General features: G+C 31.7%; 1 protein-coding gene across 1 annotated transcript in view; it reads left to right on the forward strand.

Annotated features, from left to right (window-relative positions):
* The window catches only part of LOC143065021 (uncharacterized), a 135191-nt gene that overhangs the window by 82011 nt on the left and 32768 nt on the right, over window positions 1-20412 (forward strand). The window contains exons 23-26 of the mRNA XM_076238301.1: window positions 9715-9838; window positions 14299-14404; window positions 15505-15545; window positions 19654-19789. Of these exons, the coding sequence (XP_076094416.1) occupies window positions 9715-9838; window positions 14299-14404; window positions 15505-15545; window positions 19654-19789 (407 nt within the window). The remainder of the gene's footprint in view (window positions 1-9714; window positions 9839-14298; window positions 14405-15504; window positions 15546-19653; window positions 19790-20412) is intronic.

Genomic DNA, 20412 nt, shown 5'->3' on the forward strand with positions numbered 1-20412 from the left:
GCCCAATAATGAAAATTTTTCACCTTTTGAACAACATAGTTTAAAAGTTAACTGAACTGCTAATTTTAAGACCATCTCAAATTGAAATCTTATATTCGTTTTCTTTGAACTTTTGAAATTCGTTTTTTTGGTTCTACTTTATACATAGTTGTGGAAGCATTTTGTTAAATCACTATAGTTGATACAGTTTTCATTTTTGCCCCCTTGAAACTAACAAATATTATGAAACATTGCTGCATTAACAACTTTGAAGACTCCCGGTAATCAATTATCGTATCAAATGTTTTTTTTATTGATTCATACTTTTAGATAACATTTATTTACATTAGATGTATGTATCATTATTATAAATTATTTTGATTGGCTAACAGCAAGCTCGCGTCATTCTTCATTGCAAAATGAATTGCATGAATTTAAACATACATAATGATACATGTTTTCACAATAAAGTTCACAGGTATGTAAAAGAAAAACTTGATAGTAGTTGCCCCAATTTTTAGCTCACCTGGCCCGAAATTTGAACTAACTGCGCTGTAGAAAACCACAGTCAAGTAGTGAAAGTGCAAGGTGATAAAATAAAACATACTTACAATCCTATAAGACTTTAACTCCACTTTAATGATGTTATGACAAAATCTGTTTATCAGTTTGTATAGGTATATTATAGTCATTTCCATGCTGAAGGAACTGTTATTATTTTGAATTGCTATAAAAATTTCCAAACTAATTAGCTTTCATATAGTTTTTCTTTCTAAACATGTTCTATATTCATAAGAATCAGACATTATGTGAATTAAAACATTTCATATTCAATAAAATATGTGTAAAATTGCAATATGTTTGTAGGAAGTGTCCATGGGGAGATAATCATTTTTTTCTTTCGAAAAGTCTTTATTCAAAAGAATAATATTTTAGGTTATCTCCCCATGAAAACTTATCAATAGCATATTGTTATTTCACACATATTTTACTGAATATATGATGTTTTATTTAAAATGATATCTGATTCTTATGAATATAGAATACTTTTAGAAAGAAAAACTATATGAAAGCTTAGTTTGGACATTTTTATAGCAATTCAAAATGATGACAGTTCCTTCACCATGGAAATAACTATAATATATACCTATACAAACTGATAGACTCATTTTGTCACTACATCATTAAAGTGGAGTTAAAGTCTTATGGGATTGTAAGTATGTTTTATTTTATCACCTTGCACTTTCACATTTTCGCTGAACAAATTGTTCAATATTTTGACCAGTTGAACAATTTGGTTTAATAAAACAAATTGCAATTTGGTCAAAATTTTGAATGAGTTGCAATTGCTGAATAGCAACACTAAGTCAAGTCACTGTATCAGTATTCAAAACTTGGATATATATAGATATTTATCAACTAATATGAATTTGCGGGATATAGTTCGGCTTAACCTATATATAGTTTTTTTGTCATTCTGGAGGAGTTTCTGTGAATAATCTATTTCTTTAAAATAAATGAAATAAATCTAATTTATAACAAATAATGCAATTTTCTGTTTTGTGATTTTTAATCATATAAGACAGTCAAAATTTATATTTTAAAACTGCGCCTGTGAAGCTTTTGCTTAACTGGAACGATTCCTGATACTTCGCTGTTACTGACATAATTCTGTGTAACAGATGCTTACAATGATTTTAGTACATGTACAATTTCCCTATTGCATATTTTTTTCCTTCACTAGAACAAATTTATCAAATCCTGAAGAAAGTATGACATATTAAGACCACCTTTGTCATCCGTATTCATACGTAGGTAAACCTACTACCGTATTTGTTTGTTATGACGCCATGTCTTTGTTTACCAGCTTTCAGAACATGTAGTTTGAATGAGGATGCACTTGGTGGTAGGCGTGACACGATAAAATCTTTTTGGAGCACCGATCTACGTTTCAATACGAATTTTGTTTAATTTGTGATAAACCCGCCATCTATTGATGATTTCGATAGCGTTAAAAGAGAGTTTTCTTAGGAACAAAGATAGATGATGAGCTATAGAACCTGTAAGAGCATGAACTGCTGGTAAAGGTACATATATGTAATAAAAGCAACTATACATGCACAATAAACATGGTGCATCGCCAACCATAATTCCCACTGGTTATAGAACTCGTTAACAGCACACAGCTGTTCCATGTCTAGAATACAACGAAGTGTCAGGTCATCGTTGATCCTCTGACATTACTCCTCTTTAATTGTTAATCTGTACTTGAATACGAAGCCTGATGATATTATATTATAAGCCCGGTACCTTTGATAAGTATGATTAAAAGGACACTATGATCTCTGTATACCAGAGACTAAATGCTAAATGAGGTAAACAACTAAAGCTTATTGTATGGCCTAAAACAAGAAGCAATAGCCAACACTGTATAATAAGCTACAAAGGTTCTTAAGCAATTTTAATTAGATTCCTTAAAGCTTGATTCATGCTCAAAACTAGAAACAAAAGCAATAATCATAAAAAGCAACTAACGACAACCATAATGAATAACAAATCAATTTGAAAGATATTAGGCATATGATCGATTGTTTATGTTAGACACGCGTTTCGCCAACATAAAGACTCATTGGTGACGCTCGAACCAAGTAACAGTTCGAAGAATATTTAAAAACATGTAATCCTATTTAAAATACGGCTTAGGAAATTATACCCCCTGAGGTAGAACATTTATTGTATTTCAAATATCTATACAGAGAGTTCAAAATTGTCAACTGAATGAATAGATATCCCGATATATAAAAGTATTTATAGTATGTCAACATACAGGCTCTTGGCGTGGCCCTAGCACGTACAGTATGCTTCCTCTAATTTATCGGTCGTCCAACTGTCTATATCAATCTGCTCAGCTCTTAATAAAACTCCATATCACGGCTTTGTGACGTCAAATACGTTGACCTGGCCTTAATAACTTTGACCCGGACATATCAGCGACGTCATAATGTTTGAACCGACGTTGATAAGTTTGACCCGAACTTATCAAGTCAACTTCCGGTTGCTGGTGAAACTAAGACAATGCTTCAAAAAGACGCAAATACAGCCCGATAAATCGATTATCAGGTTATCGGCATATTAATATTGTAAAATATCAGCTGCTTGGCATAATATAAAGGCTTTTTGATCTTGTTGGCTGTGCTTACTCGACAAAAAGCTTCATATTATGTCTCGCAGCTGATATTTTACGATATCAACATGCAGACAACCTGATAATCAGAACATATTGATCAAATTTGCACCATCAGTAGGTCTACCGTATGCGATGGTTAAAACGGTAGGAAATTTAAAATGTGGACATATCTCACGTTCAAGTTCATGGGGAAAATATCAGATTTGACACATTTTTGTGTACTTTTAGTTGCAAAACGTGCATTGATCCAATTGAGAAAGAAGTATTTTTCAATAGTTATTCATAATCTCTGCTTTTTAGCTCACCTGGCCCGAAGGGCCAAGTGAGCTATTCCCATCACTTTGCGTCCGGCGTCCGTCGTCGTCGTCCGGCGTCCGGCGTCCGTCGTCGTCGTCCGTCGTCGTTAACTTTTACAAAAATCTTCTCCTCTGAAACTACTGGGCCAAATCAAACCAAACTTGGCCACAATCATCATTGGGGTATCTAGTTTAAAAAATGTGTGGCGTGACCCGGTCAACCAACCAAGATGGCCGCCACGGCTAAAAATAGAACATAGGGGTAAAATGCAGTTTTTGGCTTATAACTCAAAAACCAAAGCATTAAGAGCAAATCTGACATGGGGTAAAAATGATTATCAGGTCAAGATCTATCTGGCCTGAAATTTTCAGATGAATCGGTCAATCGGTTGTTGGGTTGCTGCCCCTGAATTGGTAATTTTGAGGAAATTTTGCTGTTTTTGGTTATTATCTTGAATATTATTATAGATAGAGATAAACTGTTAACAGCAATAATGTTCAGCAAAGTAAGATCTACAAATAAGTCCACATGACCAAAATGGTCAGTTGACCCGTTTAGGAGTTATTGCCCTTTATAGTCAATTTTTAACCATTTTTCGTAAATTAAAGTTATCTTTTACAAAAATCTTCTCCTCTGAAACTACTGGGCCAAATTAATTCAAACTTGGCCACAATCATCTTTGGGGTATCTAGTTTAAAAAATGTGTGGCGTGACCTGGTCAACCAACCAAGATGGCCGCCACTGCTAAAAATAGAACATAGGGGTAAAATGCAGTTTTTGGCTTATAACTCAAAAAACAAAGCATTTTGAGGAAATCTGACATGGGGATAAAAATGTTTATCAGGTCAAGATCTATCTTCCCTGAAATTTTCAGATGAATCGGTCAATGGGTTGTTGGGTTGCTGCCCCTGAATTGGTAATTTTGAGGAAATTTTGCTGTTTTTGGTTATTATCTTGAATATTATTATAGATAGAGATAAACTGTAAACAGCAATAATGTTCAGCAAAGTAAGATCTACAAATAAGTCAACATGACCAAAATGGTCAGTTGACCGGTTTAGGAGTTATTGCCCTTTATAGTCAATTTTTAACCATTTTTCGTAAATTAAAGTTATCTTTTACAAAAAGCTTCTCCTCTGAAACTACTGGGCCAAATTAATTCAAACTTGGCCACAATCATCTTTGGGGTATCTAGTTTAAAAAATGTGTGGCGTGACCTGGTCAACCAACCAAGATGGCCGCCACCGCTAAAAATAGAACATAGGGGTAAAATGCAGTTTTTGGCTTATAACTCAAAAACCAAAGCATTTTGAGGAAATCTGACATGGGGATATAAATGTTTATCAGGTCAAGATCTATCTGCCCTGAAATTTTCAGATGAATCGGTCAATCGGTTGTTGGGTTGCTGCCCCTGAATTGGTAATTTTGAGGAATTTTTGCTGTTTTTTGTTATTATCTTGAATATTATTATAGATAGAGATAAATTGTAAACAGCAATAATGTTCAGCAAAGTAAGATCTACAAATAAGTCAGCATGACCAAAATGGTCAGTTGACCCCTTTAGGAGTTATTGCCCTTTATAGTCAATCTTTAACCATTTTTCATAAATCTAAGTAATCTTTTACAAAATCTCCACTGAAACTACTAGGCCACAATCATCTTTGGGGTATCTAGTTTGAAAAATGTGTCCGATGACCTGGCCATTCAACCAAGATGGCCGCCACGGCTAAAAATAGAACATAGGGGTAAAATGCAGTTTCTGGCTTATAACTATGAAACCAAAGCATCTAGAGCAAATCTGACAAGAAGTTAAATTGTTAATCAAGTCAATATCTATCTGCCCTGAATTTTTCAGATGAATTGGACAACTGATTGTTGGGTTGCTGCCCTCCAATTGGTAATTTTTAAAGAAATTTTGCCGTTTTTGGTTATCTTGAATACTATTATAGATAGCGATAAACTGTAAACAGCAATAATGTTCAGCAAAGTAAGATCTACAAATAAGTCAACATGACCTAAATGGTCAATTGACCCCTTAAGGAGTTATTGCCCTTTATGGTCCGAGAACACAATTAATTCGTAGTGCATTTCTTTTAGAACATAAATGAAAATAAAAAAAATCCCACCTGCGCTTTCCCAATGAAACTTTTACAGTGTGTTGTACTACTTTTGGGACAAATTATATCAAAATTATAGAAAACTTCATCGCCTCTAACTCAAAATATGGACAATTTTGTGTTTAGTGTGTCTTGAAATCTTTTGACAGCTTCCGAAGTGCTAATTTTTAACCTTTTTCAGCTGGACCAAATCACTACTTTCCTGTAAAATTCTGGACCCAAATTTTTTTACAGTGTAATTTCACCCCCCCCTGCTTACAATTTGAGGCATTAAACTCGGAGAAATAAATTTGGAAGGGGTATAAAAATTATTGGCAATTAACCCACTGTTAACACTAGGGACTATATTCGTGAACAACGAAAATCAAGGGACGACAATTGTGGTCTCGGACCTAATAGGATAGAAAGAGTTGACAAATCTTTAAAAAACTTGGTATGACCAAAGCTTAATAAATTATAACACTGCTTGCAAAGTTTCATAACAATAGGATATATATTATAGACACTATGTTAAATTCTATACTCATCTTTGCGTGTTAAATTTTGACGTTAAAATTGAAAAATTTCAACTATCAACATTTTGGGCTTTGAAAATTAAAATGTTGCAAAAAAATACTTTTCAAATGCCCTAATATATCATTTATTATGTACTTAAAGCAATAGAGTACTCATTTGATTTATCAGACTTAGCATAATTATTCAAAAGTCAAATTTATATCAGCCTGGGCCTAAAAATTGAGGTTTTTCAATGAAAGGGGGCCTTACATGAAGATGTAATATATTCCAGCAATTTTAAATTTGTGAAGCTTTTTGGTTATAAATAATCCTTACATATGTATTGAATGTACTTTAAATAGAAAGAAAAGTTACAAATAGCATATCATATTACTTTAAAAGGGTCTTAAGCCAAGCAAGACTGGAAAAAAATAAGGGTCAATTTAAGCCGTGCCACATATTTACATTAAAAAATGCATATTGAGGCTATAAGAAATAAAAAATTGTGTCCTTTTTATCATTTCTATACTCATGTGACATGATACAACAAGTCTGAGCACAAAAAGGCTCTTGCAATTAACTTTTCTTACAGACAGTATGGTCTGATACAAAGATTTTTGCCTTTTTAATAAAAACTTGAATGCAATTTTAGTCTCAACAGGCTTATATTTAAACCACTTGCTATCCTACAGAAGAAAAGAAAGATATTATGTGAAATGGAACAGGTACATTAGACATTGTAAAGTGCTTTTGATAAAAATTTAGTGAGGTCTTTATTGTAGACTTCAAATTTTATGTACCAAGAACCCCACTTTTGACTTCATCCAAACAGGGCGTTAGACAAGGGTCATTTATACAACACATTTTGTACATATTATCTGAAATAACCTTCTTTTCTGTAGATTCTGAGTTCATAAACAAGTAAAAGTACTAGATGAAGGCACATAAACACAAGTATTGACACATGAAAACCTGTCAGATAGAAAGTCAGGATGCCATGAATGCATCAATATTGAAAAAGCCTTGAAATGCCTATTTTGACCATAAAATGCCAAAATTGGTCATTTTTGCAGAAATTCTATAAAATAAAAGTTTAAATCCTTTAGTTTCATGCTATTTGACAAAGTGACACCACCAAATCATTTAGGGAAGTTGCCAAAGTTCAGATTCTATATTTACAGACTTCACCTCTTAGGTCCGAGAACACAATTAATTCGTAGTGCATTTCTTTTAGAACATAAATGAAAATAAAAAAAATCCCACCTGCGCTTTCCCAATGAAACTTTTACAGTGTGTTGTACTACTTTTGGGACAAATTATATCAAAATTATAGAAAACTTCATCGCCTCTAACTCAAAATATGGACAATTTTGTGTTTAGTGTGTCTTGAAATCTTTTGACAGCTTCCGAAGTGCTAATTTTTAACCTTTTTCAGCTGGACCAAATCACTACTTTCCTGTAAAATTCTGGACCCAAATTTTTTTACAGTGTAATTTCACCCCCCCCTGCTTACAATTTGAGGCATTAAACTCGGAGAAATAAATTTGGAAGGGGTATAAAAATTATTGGCAATTAACCCACTGTTAACACTAGGGACTATATTCGTGAACAACGAAAATCAAGGGACGACAATTGTGGTCTCGGACCTTATAGTCAATTTTTAACAATTTTCATTAATTTGGTAAATTTATGTAAATTTTTACTAAATATAGTTCTCTGTTACTAATGGGCAAAGTTCATTATAGATATAATTGTAAGAAGCAAAATCGTTCAGTAAAGTAAGAACTTCAAACACATCACCATCACCAAAATACAATTTTGTCATGAATCCATTTGTGTCCTTTGTTTAATATGCACATAGACCAAGGTGAGCGACACAGGCTCTTTAGAGCCTCTAGTTGTAAGTGCAAATTGACTAAGAACAATAAGATATTGGTTTTCTACCAAGAAAAAACGTTGACATCTCAGCTTCTATGGTCCTTTTAATTTTTTTTATATACTGTGCATGATATTGTACCAAAAAAATGCCTTCATGGTTATTCATACTCTTTTCAAAGCGTTTAGGTCCGTTAACTTGAGGGAAATTAACAGAGAAAGCGATTTCGGAAATTTGATTGAAAAGGGGGAGTGTGTAAAAATGTAAAAAAATCCAGAATAATACAGTGATAACGATATGTATTAAACAAGTAATGAACTTTGAATAATACGAACATCATATATTTGGGTTTCAAGCCGAAAATATCTAAGAAATGAAAAAAAAAATATGAAAATTGGCACCATTTTTAAAAAAACTTCCAAAATTGTTAAAAAAAGCTTCTTTTTTTTTTTCGCAAAAATTACTTCTTTTATTTTTGAAAAGTATTTTTTTATATATTGACATGTTAAACGTACATAATTTTTGCATTGTGACAACAGAAAATAAATCTAAATGTTATTTTTTCACACTTCAATACTGTTGGTCATTTTTCAATTTGGAATTATTTCTCGATTTTAATTCAATTTTTACAAAAATTGCATCGTACGATTTTTTTACGACTGACCAAAAATGGAAGTTCAGATATTATACTAAAACATATAAAAAAAATCAGCTGTGTGTTAGTTGGGTGCATTAAAGTCACTAAGTAAGCGTCTTTTCTGAAAATGTCACTTGCCTAACAGTTATATAAGAGTTGCAGTATATAAAGAATAATCATACATTGTCTCGAAATATCAATCTGTTATTTGTACTCCGCTCGACAATGTATGGTTATTCTATATATATGTTCCTAACGTAATAAATGGTATAGAATATTTGTTCCAACAGGAACAGATATCATGACATTGTTTATAACAAAGTTTCCATTGGAACTTCTGTTAGGTGGAACAAATATACATTGACATTATGACTGATTTCTGATGAATACTAGTATGTTTTATTATGCAAACAGAAACTGTCTTTAACATTAAAAGTCTTTTTTGGAAAAAAATCATTTTTTAAAACTATTTACCTGTATTTACCTGTATTATTGATGTTAAGGAAAGGTGTCAATGTAAATATAACGGAATTTGATGAGACTGTCATTAAAATGAGAAGGTTAGCGCTATAGAACCAGGTTTAATCCACCATTTTCTACATTTGAAAATGCCTTTACCAAGTCAGGAATATGACAGTTCTTGTCCATTCGTTTTTGATACGTTTTGTTAATTGATTTTCCCATGTGATTATGGACTTTCCGAATTGATTTTCCTCTAAGTTCAGTATTTTTGTGATTTTACTTTTTTCTTATTGGAGCAAATGAAATATGGTTTGTGGTGCAAATGAAATGCCAATTGGCGCAAAAGCTAAGCACTGGTTTTCATGAACATTGCGAAAAAATGTAGTTATAAGTATTGAAAACTTCTTTTTGTAATTTCATCATTATTCATAGGGTTTTAAAAGTGTTGACCGTGTACACATATTAAGAATGAAGTGCTTCCATATGCTTCATACCAAATGAACTTCAGTCAACACTTTTACACCCTAATGAATTTACAAAAAAAAGAATTTAAGAAAGATAATTTATACAATTTATTTTAGTACATACTGTAATTAAAATTATAAAGAAAGTTGATGTTGAAAAAAAGTAATTAATTTGAATGTTGATTTTTTATATTTTCCAGTTTTTTTTTAAAAGAGAGGTCTAAACTAGGTTTAGTGGACATTGCTACCACACAATGGAATATAGGCAGTCTCCTCCATTCTAAACAAGAGGATGACATATCGTGTGGCTTGTACGTTCTGAAAGTAAGTTTTATGTTTAAATTCGGATGAATTTTTTTTTTTTCATTAAATTACATGTCTACCTAATTCTCTCTAAAAATATTAGATCATATAATATGAGATTCAATGGTCACAGCTATGTCCAATTGAGAATCAAATGAAACTTAACCACAGTGTCATCTGCTATTGTTCAATTTATTGTCAGTATGAACAGATTGAGAAAATATTATTGATATTGAAAATATTAAACATCACATGCAGTTTATTTTAATTTAAAACATGTATTTAGAAGATGATTTTTTAATGGGGTTAAATGATATCAGAGTGATAGATTTTTCTGAGCAGAATTAATGGTCCTGTGAATTAAAACTACACAGAGAACAATAACTTTTGTATATATTGAATGGGACAAAAGATTAAATAGAGTGAAAATTAGAAGATTAATCCGTGGAAAAGTTTTATTTGGTTTGCAATAAAATTCTACAAAGTAGGACCCATTTTCATGATTGAAAATAGTGCATGCTTATATAAAATGAAAAACCAAGTTCAACAGCTTTGTCCCAAACCTGTTTTTATTCTGTTTATACTTCTAAGCAAGAATCGTTTAACATGTCTTGACTGATCTCTGACTAGTGTAAAACAGATGATATCGTTTGCACTGCATTTTTTCAGCGTTTGGTTCGAGCCCCAAAAGAGAAAGCATCCAAGTAGTTGCAAGATAGTCCCTCAATAGAATAAGGAGCAATATATAGGAAAGATTCGGGTGGCAATTAATAGCTCATTGCAAAAACAATGTCTATTAGGGGACAACTTATTATTTATATGTTTGAATCTGTAAACACTTGAATTCCTGCTTTACTAAAATCAAAATGATTTTAATTTCCCATTCTAGTGCAAAAACTTGATATATGTAAAATTTAATGTTCAAACTATAATAGTTTTAAAATAGATATCTTGATCACAAAATGTGAAGCATAAAGGATAAAGATCGGGTAACCATCAAAGGAACTTTATGGTATCGTTTATCTTGTACCATTGTAAAAAATTCCAGGTGGTATATCTCCCTACTTATCTATAATACCAGATTTCTACATTTTACAGGTTTTTGTCATAACTGAACTGTTCTATCTCCAAAATCAAATTGAATTATAATTGCTTATCTTCTAGTTTGACACAGGAAGTTTAGAGAAAAATAGTCTTACATGGTGGTCAGTTAACCTCTAAAATCGGGAAAAAGCTGGAAAGAAAGCAAAAAAGTGAGGTGTTCAATCAACTACTCTTACAGCTTTCAACTCAGATAACTGGAAATTTCATAGAAAGATTTTGCACATATTGGGATAAAAACAAGCCATTGTCAACCATATATTTTATTAAGCAATAGAATTTATATATAAGGAACAATAAATTATTGTGCTTTTCTAGAAATTTGAAAATACAGAATAAAAATCATTGTTAAAACTACATTATTACTGTCAAAAGTCTGAGATTTATTATAGTTTTTACCAGGATTTTGAAAAAATAATTCTTACTTAAATCGAATGAAAGTGTAAATGACCCTGTCAATTTTCTAAAGAAAACACATCAAGTTATCCAGCTTAAATAAATATTAGGTATAAGTGCCAATGAGAAATAAAGGCAACAGTAGTATACCGCTGTTCAAAACTCATAAATCCATGGACAAAAAACAAAATCGGGTAAAAAACTAAAACTGAGGGAAAGGCATTTAATATAAGAGGAGAACGTCCCGTACGAAAATTTCAACAGGAGTTCAACTGGACTTCAGCTGGACTTGAGACGTATTCCAGTCTGACTTTGAAAAGTCCAGTCTGACTTGAGCCGTACACGTACTTTTTCTTATACTTCGGTTATTTGCCAGCCGGTATTTTCTTAAAAGTCCAACCGCACTTTTTGTAATTCTGACAAGAAAATAAACACGGCTGGACTTTTGAGGGAAATTATTCTTTCTGTAGAATGATCAGCAGGATTTTTGTCTTAGAAAACTTTACAGTCATTTATGAGCAGGAATTAAGACTTAGAAAATTTTCATCAGCCAAATCTGCCCTTACAGAAATAAAAAGTTTGTCACTAGGATTCTGTTCTTTGAAAGTATAACAATTTCTTTCAAAATGGAAAAGAGTTATAAATGAAAATTTGCAAGTTATAATAATGATATCATATTTTTTTACAATATACTTTAAGATTAAACTATCAGATGTGATCTTTTCCCCTAAAATTTTCAATTCCATTATAAAATATTTAAAATAGACTGTAAATGGAAAATTGAAATTTAACATAGTTGATATAATTTTGATTGAATTATATCCCAGTTAATATGTTTTCAACAATTATTTAACATTTTTACTTTTTCATGAAATAAAACCCCTAGCAAAATTACATCTATTAATAGGTTAAATTTATACATTTTCTAGTATATTTATATTTAATTAGATGAATGCATAAAATAAATAATTATCATCATTCTTTAAATTAATATCAAGTAGAAACTTGAGCCATAACAGTGATTTAATAGCAGTATTATAGTCTTGTAGAGAGTGCCATCTGTTTTCAATTAACCTCAGTCTGGACAGGTCACAGGAAGTAGCATCTACACAGAGGTTGATCATGGGGCCATTTGAAGGATAACACATTTCTAAATACATATATCTGCAATAACTATCACTTTTATTAAACATTTCAAAATTGAACAAATTAATAATTGATTTTCTTTTTTTTAATATATCACATATTCAAAATTAAGACATATGCAAGAAGTCATAAGAAGAAATTTTTTCACAGCTCCTCAAACAACCTCATGTAATTGCAATACAACAAAATTTGAATTTGGAATAAACAGGAAGATCTGTCTTCTTACTTAAACAAAATGAGAAATTTACATTGGATGTAAAGCAAATGTTTGTTCTTTTCACATTATATTAGAGAAGATGGATCCTTCTGACTGGAATGCATCAATTTCAATTTAGGAAGATTGCTGTTTGCATGTATTTTGGATTGCATATTCTGGTAAGTACAATCTGATATGCTCTTTTTTCTTCAACATATTAATGAAATGATTACAACATTATAAATATATAGCTTAATTTTTATTTTTGAAGTCAGAGTAAAAAGAATTAAAAAAAACTACATTAAATACTTAATTATGCAAAATATTTCATTTTGAGTGATTTTCAAAGCTTTACTTTATTTTATGCACTTTAAATTTATTTAGTCTTAATATATTGATCATGATAATTATAACCACACACTTTTAGGAGTAAGCATTTAGCTTCACAATTCCCTGTTTCTTGATTTTGCCAGCAAGACAGTAGAAAAAAGAAAAAGAAATAAGCAGTACGTATATGCATAATGCCATCTGTTTTTTTTTTTATTTTCAGATTATAACAAGGGATGCATATCAAATCAGAAGAATTAATCCACCATCTGAAGAAAAACTAAGCAGTAGTAATCAAGAGGGAGGGTTCTGCGGGGGTGGACCCCCCCCCCCCCCCCCTAATTTTTTGTGGATCAACCCCTGCTGAGATCATCTTTAAAGGTCAAACAGAACTTTTTGAAGTCCAGCTGAACTTTTATGAGTTCAGCTGGACTTCTTAAAGTTCAGCCGGACTTTGTAAAGTCCAGCTGAACTTTATAGAGGCCATTTTTTTGCCAGAAATGCCGGCTGGATTTTTTCAGACGTACTTTTATGAAAGTCCAGCTGGACTTTCTGAACCGGACTCCTGCTAATTTAAATATTTCGAGCCGGTTTACGGCTACTTTCGCTGAAAGTCCAGCCGGGTTATCCATTATAAGACATTCAAAGAAAAGTCCAAATGATTATTATAAGTACGGTTCTCAGTACGGCTACTGTCCAGCTGGAGTACGTGTCATGTTTTTCGTACGGGAACGACACAACATTTAAATGTAAAACACACACACAGAAACGGACTAAGCATTAGACAAAATATGATGAGAATAACAAATATAACATCAAAACCAAATACATGAATTTGGGATAGAAAAGTACCGTGAAACGTCTTGTAGTAATGTGAATTCACACTCAAAAATAAGAGAAAACAAACGACACAACGGAAACACAACATTAAAATGTAACACAACGAACTATATTATAACAATGGCCATCTTAGTTGCAATTTGTAATGATAAAAAGGTGGCAAATGAAATTGTAAAATAATGGTTCTAGGTTTTTAACATCTTTTTCCAAGTGCCTTCCCTTAGTACCATAAAAAAGATGTGGTATGATTGTCAATGTGACAACTCTCCACAAGAGGCTCAAATGACACAGATATTAACAACTATTGGTCATGGTAAGGCCCTTCGACAATTATCAAAGCTAATACCAGATAATCAGCTATAAAAGGCCCTGAAATGACAATGTAAAGCAATTCAAACAAGAAAACTAACATCCTTATTTTTATAAAATATGTATGTTTTAAGTGAACAGCACTAAAACATGACTTTTATTTCAGATGGCTGAAAATGTTTTGTCTGGAACAACGCTAGAATTTGATATGTCTCAAAAAGATTTGAATGACTTCAGAATGTATGTGGGAAAATGTCTCCTGTCTGGAAAAGGTATATTGTAATACAAATAATCAGAAATGTTGCTATCAAATGGCATAGAAATTCATAAAAGTACAGTTGTTATTGTCATTATCAATCTCATTTTATAGATTAGTGATTTAGGTAAAATAAAGTTTTTATTGTCCCGTTTCTATCTTAAAGGACAAAGTAAGATAAGTCCTGTTTTTGGCCCCCCTATTTTCTCATTTTTCAAATTTTATTTGAAAACAGGCCTTATTGCATGTACCTTGTTCTTTCTTAGGCAGTAGGTCTATCTATATATTTGGTTCAAAGGTCAGTGCTGTGTCAAATATTCAATCACAATCCAAATTCAGAACTTCTTTAAGCTTAAGTATGGTGTCCATACGTGTTTCTCGTTTCTCTGGGTTTTTTTTATAGATTAGACCGTTGGTTTTCCCGTTTGAATGGTTTTACACTAGTAATTTTTGGGCCCTTTATAGCTTCTTGTTCGGTTTGAGCCAAGGCTCCGTTTTGAAGGCAGTACATTGACCTATAATGGTTTACTTTTTTTAAAATTGTTATTTGGATGGAGAGTTGTCTCATTGGCACTCACACCACATCTTCCTATATCTATTAGGCACCGTTGATTTTTTTATTTTAAATAACTTGACTAATAGGAGATGGCTCTGTGGAAATGTTTCAAGTGGTGTGCAATAATAATTTTCATTGTATACATACATTTTATATGCCGAATATTAATGCCCATTTATGAGCATAATGTTTTCTTGTCTGTATGTCCATTTGTTTGTCTGTTCGTTCATATGCCCGCTTTTGTTTAAAGTTTTTGGACAATGTAGTTCTTGATGAGTTAAAGTTCAATCAACTTGAAACTTAGTACACATGTACCTTGTAATATGATCTTTCTAATTTCACTGCCAAATTAGAGTTGTGACCCCAATTTTAGGTCTACTTAACATAGAAAATGATAGGTTGATTTGGGCATCTGTGTTCAAATGGACACATTCTTGTTCTCTTAGATTTAATGAGAATTAATTTTATTATGATCATAAAGTAGGCAAGACATTTTATTTCAGCCTGGGCACTCTCGGTTTTAATGTTTTGAAAATATATCAAAAATATTTGTTTTGTAGTTTCATCATTTCAAGAAGATATAACATCTATAGATTCGTCTGTGAGTATTAAAGAATTTAGAATATGAAACAAGTGTAGTTAAAGCATAATAAGTAGACAAATCTTGAAATAAGAATTTTTCAACTTCAAAGTACAAAGTTGTAAACAATTTATTTGCTAGTGGTAGATTCTATTTTATCTTTTGCTTGGTTAGTTATGACATTTTTATATCACAGGATGCTTGCCCAAATTTTTATACGCCCGTCAAAATTTTGATGGGACGTATTATTGTATACAAATGTTTGGCATCTGTCCGTCTATCAGTCTGTCTGTCCGGCGTAAACATGTTGCACCGCAACTTGCGAACGATTTATCCAAATTTTATGAAACTTGATGTACTTACTTCTTATGATGATCAAATGATCTGTATACTTTTTGGTGAAAATAAGATGAACACTTTTTGAGTTACAGGACTTTGTAACTAAAACAGGGGTGTGTTTTTTTCACATGTTGCACCTTATCTCAGACACGATTTTTGATTATGGCTTAAAACTTTACACACTTTCTTAGTTATAATAATCTTAAAATCGGAGGGGGTTTACACATGTTGTGCTGTATCTCAAAAATGATTTATGATTATTGCTTTAAAATTTACACACTTCTTTGTTATATTAATCTAAAGATCTGTTTTGGTTTTAATTCAAAATTTTATTTTAATTATATATTGTTTTTTTGTAAAAAAAAAAAAAAGGGGGGGGGGTTCACATGACCTGGTGTAACTACAAAACAATATATTATTATTGCTTAAAACTTTCTCAGAAATTATATCTGATTATTGCATAAAACTTCCACACAAGACAACAGGCAAACTTGTCAAAATGAAGTTTTGATCATGCTTTTTTCAAAACTGTATTAAAAAGTATGGGTCACCGGACTTTTTTTCACTCTACAGGTTGTGCAAAATTGTCAGATTGTGTATAGATTATGCATGGAAAATCAAATTGTGTGTGATAAAAAGAAAACGTACTATTAGAACTGATAAAATGTGAGAAGATTGCTCTTATAACATGCTTTCAGATAAGAAAAAGAAAAAATGAGGTCATCAATTTTGTTTTCTTGCTACATATCAATATAGGTAAATTTATTACACTTTCTATTATAAAAATTACTTTATCTGAGTTATCTCCCCTTATTTGGCAAAGTTGTAAAAAATCGAATCAAACACAAACAACGTGTTTTTGAGAAATTACAACTGTAGTTATGATAAAACACACAATTTTCTATATTTATATCAAAAGTCTTTTAAATTACATACAACTTTCAAAAGGAGTAGGTTCAGTAAGACCCCTTTTTGGCCCCAAAATATAGCAGTTTTACAAAATTGTGAAAATGTAATCTTTTAGCTATTTACTGGAAAGTAGAATGATTGTGCTTCATAAATATGGGCTGTTTTTTACAATACAATGCACAAATATCGGGTACTAGCATCATAAAGTCATGCTAAATTACTGAAATCTTCACAATTTTAGCATTTTAGCTAAATTTTTGAAGGTTTCCGTCCTAAATGAAAGTGGCCGCATTCGTGTTCATTCATAAAATTGAAATCTAAGTTGTATTTAATGATAATACAAAACATATATAAAGGTTGAGGATGAACACGGATGCGGCCACTTTCATTTTTGACAAAAAACATCTGAAAAGTGACGGTTTTTGGCATATTTGATAGATTTTTCATATTTAAGCTTAAATCTGAGTGTTTTTAATTACTAAATCAGTCAAAATCTTTCACAAACACGAATTAAATCAATTGAAGTAGACACTTAAGTGTTTAAAAAGTGTTCAAAATCTTTCTTTAGATGAACCTAAAATTTGAGGCCAAAATCTGCCCTTACCGGACCTACTTTTTTGTACATTTCATCAAATATCTAGACCAATTTTAGTTATCTGCTTCTTCAAAATCCAAGATGAAGGAAGACACCCGAGCAACCTTAATGTGATTTCAAACAAATTAATGAGGATCATATTTAAGTTTGTTTCATAACAGGGGGATTATCTGGAGAAAAATTAGACTTCATTTAGATGGACGTGTCTTAAAAATTAATACAGTAGATAAAAAAGAAATTTGTGGGGTTAGGGGAGTAAAAGATTGGAAATAGAAACGTATTTTCTGTTTATGTAACATTTTAAATTCAGATGATATAACATCTTTCTTGGTTCATCTTTCTCTAAGCATATCATTGAGCCGGGGAAATAATTTCAAAAGCAATTAATCTTTCAGTTATGATTTTTTTTTCATACACTGATTTCAAATTACACAATTTGTTAAAGTCTTAATCGTCATGGCTAATTAAGTAAAAATTGGGAATTAATTTTGATAACAAAAATAAAAAAAAAATCTACTTTTTAATCGCAATTTTAGAATAAGTCTAAATATAAAAAAGTTATTAATTTAAAACTTACCAAAGTCGTATTTCTCCCTTTCTTTACCCTTCAAGAGACTTTCATAGGATACATGGATTGCGGAATATCGTCCACATTTCCAAAAGGTTCACGTAAATTGATTGCGTCATGTGTTTAAACAGTTATTGGCCAATCAAATCGGTATATTGGATTTAATTTGCATGGCTCACTGTGACCCTTTAACCCAAACTACATCGTTCAGGTTAAATAGGGTCACACAGCCGTGCAGATTAAATCCCATATACCGACTTGCTTGGTCAATAACTATAACAAATTTTATATCAGTATCTGCTTAAATAATCATATTTTCATCAATTTAAAAATCATAAGAAACTCTCAGCTGGAGAACCCAAACATATATTTATATTTATTTCCACAACCTCAACATTTCAACATTTCTCTACATATATAGTCTCCTTTCAAAGCAACATATTTATTACATCTTTTTAACCAGTCATCAAAAATGTTCTCAAACTGTTCTGTTTTCATTTTAAAGATTATGTTCATTACTTCCTGTCTTAGTACAGGTAAATCGTCGAACCTTTGTCCACGGAGAAAAGATATGCGTGGAATACCTTAAAATCCATTGACGCTAAGTCAGGGCGCTATATAATAATCATTACTTCCTGTCTTAGTACAGGTAAATCGTCGAACCTTTGTCTACGGAGAAAAATATATGCGTGGAATACCTTAAAATCCATTGACGCTAAGTCAGGGCTATATACAGAGGATTTTCCAGACATTAAAATCCAAGTAAATTAATTGCTTGATGACTTTTTAGAGGAGAGTCGGACAGTGCATTGTCTTGGTGACTGTTGTTTAGTTTCTGGATTGTAGTTATAAAACCAGCTTTCGTCGGTTGTTAATATGCTGTCTAGAAATCTTTTGTATCCAAGAGAAAAAAAATTAATAAATTGATTTGACAATTCCATTCTTTTTAATCTAATGTTCTGCTGTAAGAAGTCACATACTCAATACATAAATTATTTAAATCATTTGCTAAAATGGGGGTTGCTGGAGTCCAAAGAAATGTCACATTTGTCTGCATCTTTGCGAACTGTTAGTCGCTGGTCAATGTTGATAACTTTCAAAACTTCATCTTGTATGGCATTTAATTGCCTGAAAGATGGCATACCTTCCCGCTCATTGTCTTTCAAATGTCTCTTCTGTCCCAAAACATGTGTCACTTGAATACCAACGAACGACTAACTTTGCTATGTTTTTCAGACTTTAAACAATTTTGTGTGTTTCTATTTGCGTTTTTCCAATGTCTTTACAAAACTTTATAGCCTGCTGCTCCCTTTTCTGTAAATTTCCTATTTTTCAGTGATGCCGATTCTTTATTCAATGCTATAAAAATCGAGATTTCTCCAGCATTTCAAAATTTTGACCAATCAAATTTAGCACATTTTAATAATTTCAAGACTATTGTCATCATGCTGGTTATTTGATATTTTACTCTGGGTCCCCATTGCTTATATTTTATATGAAGGAAAAGCTTGTCCACAAACTTTACGGACAACCCTCTTAGATGTGTTAACAGTTTATTTTACATATCAATCTTCCCTCTTTTAATCTTCTGGATCATAAAGAACACTATTATTAATTCATATTAACAGAATTTGTAACATGAGATTTGCTACCAGGGTTTTGAGAATCAGAACACAAGGTTAGTACATAATGAATGAGGAACAATATTTATTTTCAAGATGGAACAGTTTGGTGAGATGTCCACTGACACTGGGAGCTCTGAAGATGTGCATATACAGACCGTAATTTCAGTGGACAAAAGTATTTGTGATGATGATGAACAGAGTACCTTAGAAGACAATACTTCTGCATTAGGTACTTCTATTGTTTTATACATCAGGCCTCGACAATAACGCTTGTCTGATTGTCCGGTACCAGAGGGAAAAAAGGTTGGACAAGTAAAAGCTATATCAAGCTTGTCCGTTTGGACAAGTGCAATTATTCTGCAGAAAATAAATTTAATCCAATTTTGATGAACAAAGTAATTATAAACAAAAAACAAGAAAACAAATATTAATTTGACATGTTTCTGGATTCTGTTCATTCAAATGCAAAACCTTTTCTTCAACATGTTTACTTGCAGTAGATAATTTTTAACTGGTTCTTAGTCAAGTACTTTTTAACAGGTAAAAGGTATACTATTCTAGGAAACCAATCTTATTAATCCGAATCAATGATGCGCTTTGTAGATAAGGTAACTTTACAGGACAGTAAGTTCGTCACCTCGAAAGATTCAGCTACAAGTTTAATAGACAATTTGGCAACGTAGGAGACAAATTTAGTAGACATGATTGATAGACAGTTTGACAAGGCAGGAGACATTTCCGGACCAAGACAAATCAGTACCTCATTTTGCTACCTTATTCTGTTGCTTATAATAAATACCGTCATTCAAAAGAAATACATAAAATTCTGTTAAATTGTTTAAATTCGTTTTG

The sequence above is a fragment of the Mytilus galloprovincialis genome, chromosome 1, assembly GCF_965363235.1.
Source record: "Mytilus galloprovincialis chromosome 1, xbMytGall1.hap1.1, whole genome shotgun sequence".
NCBI lineage: Eukaryota > Metazoa > Mollusca > Bivalvia > Mytilida > Mytilidae > Mytilus > Mytilus galloprovincialis.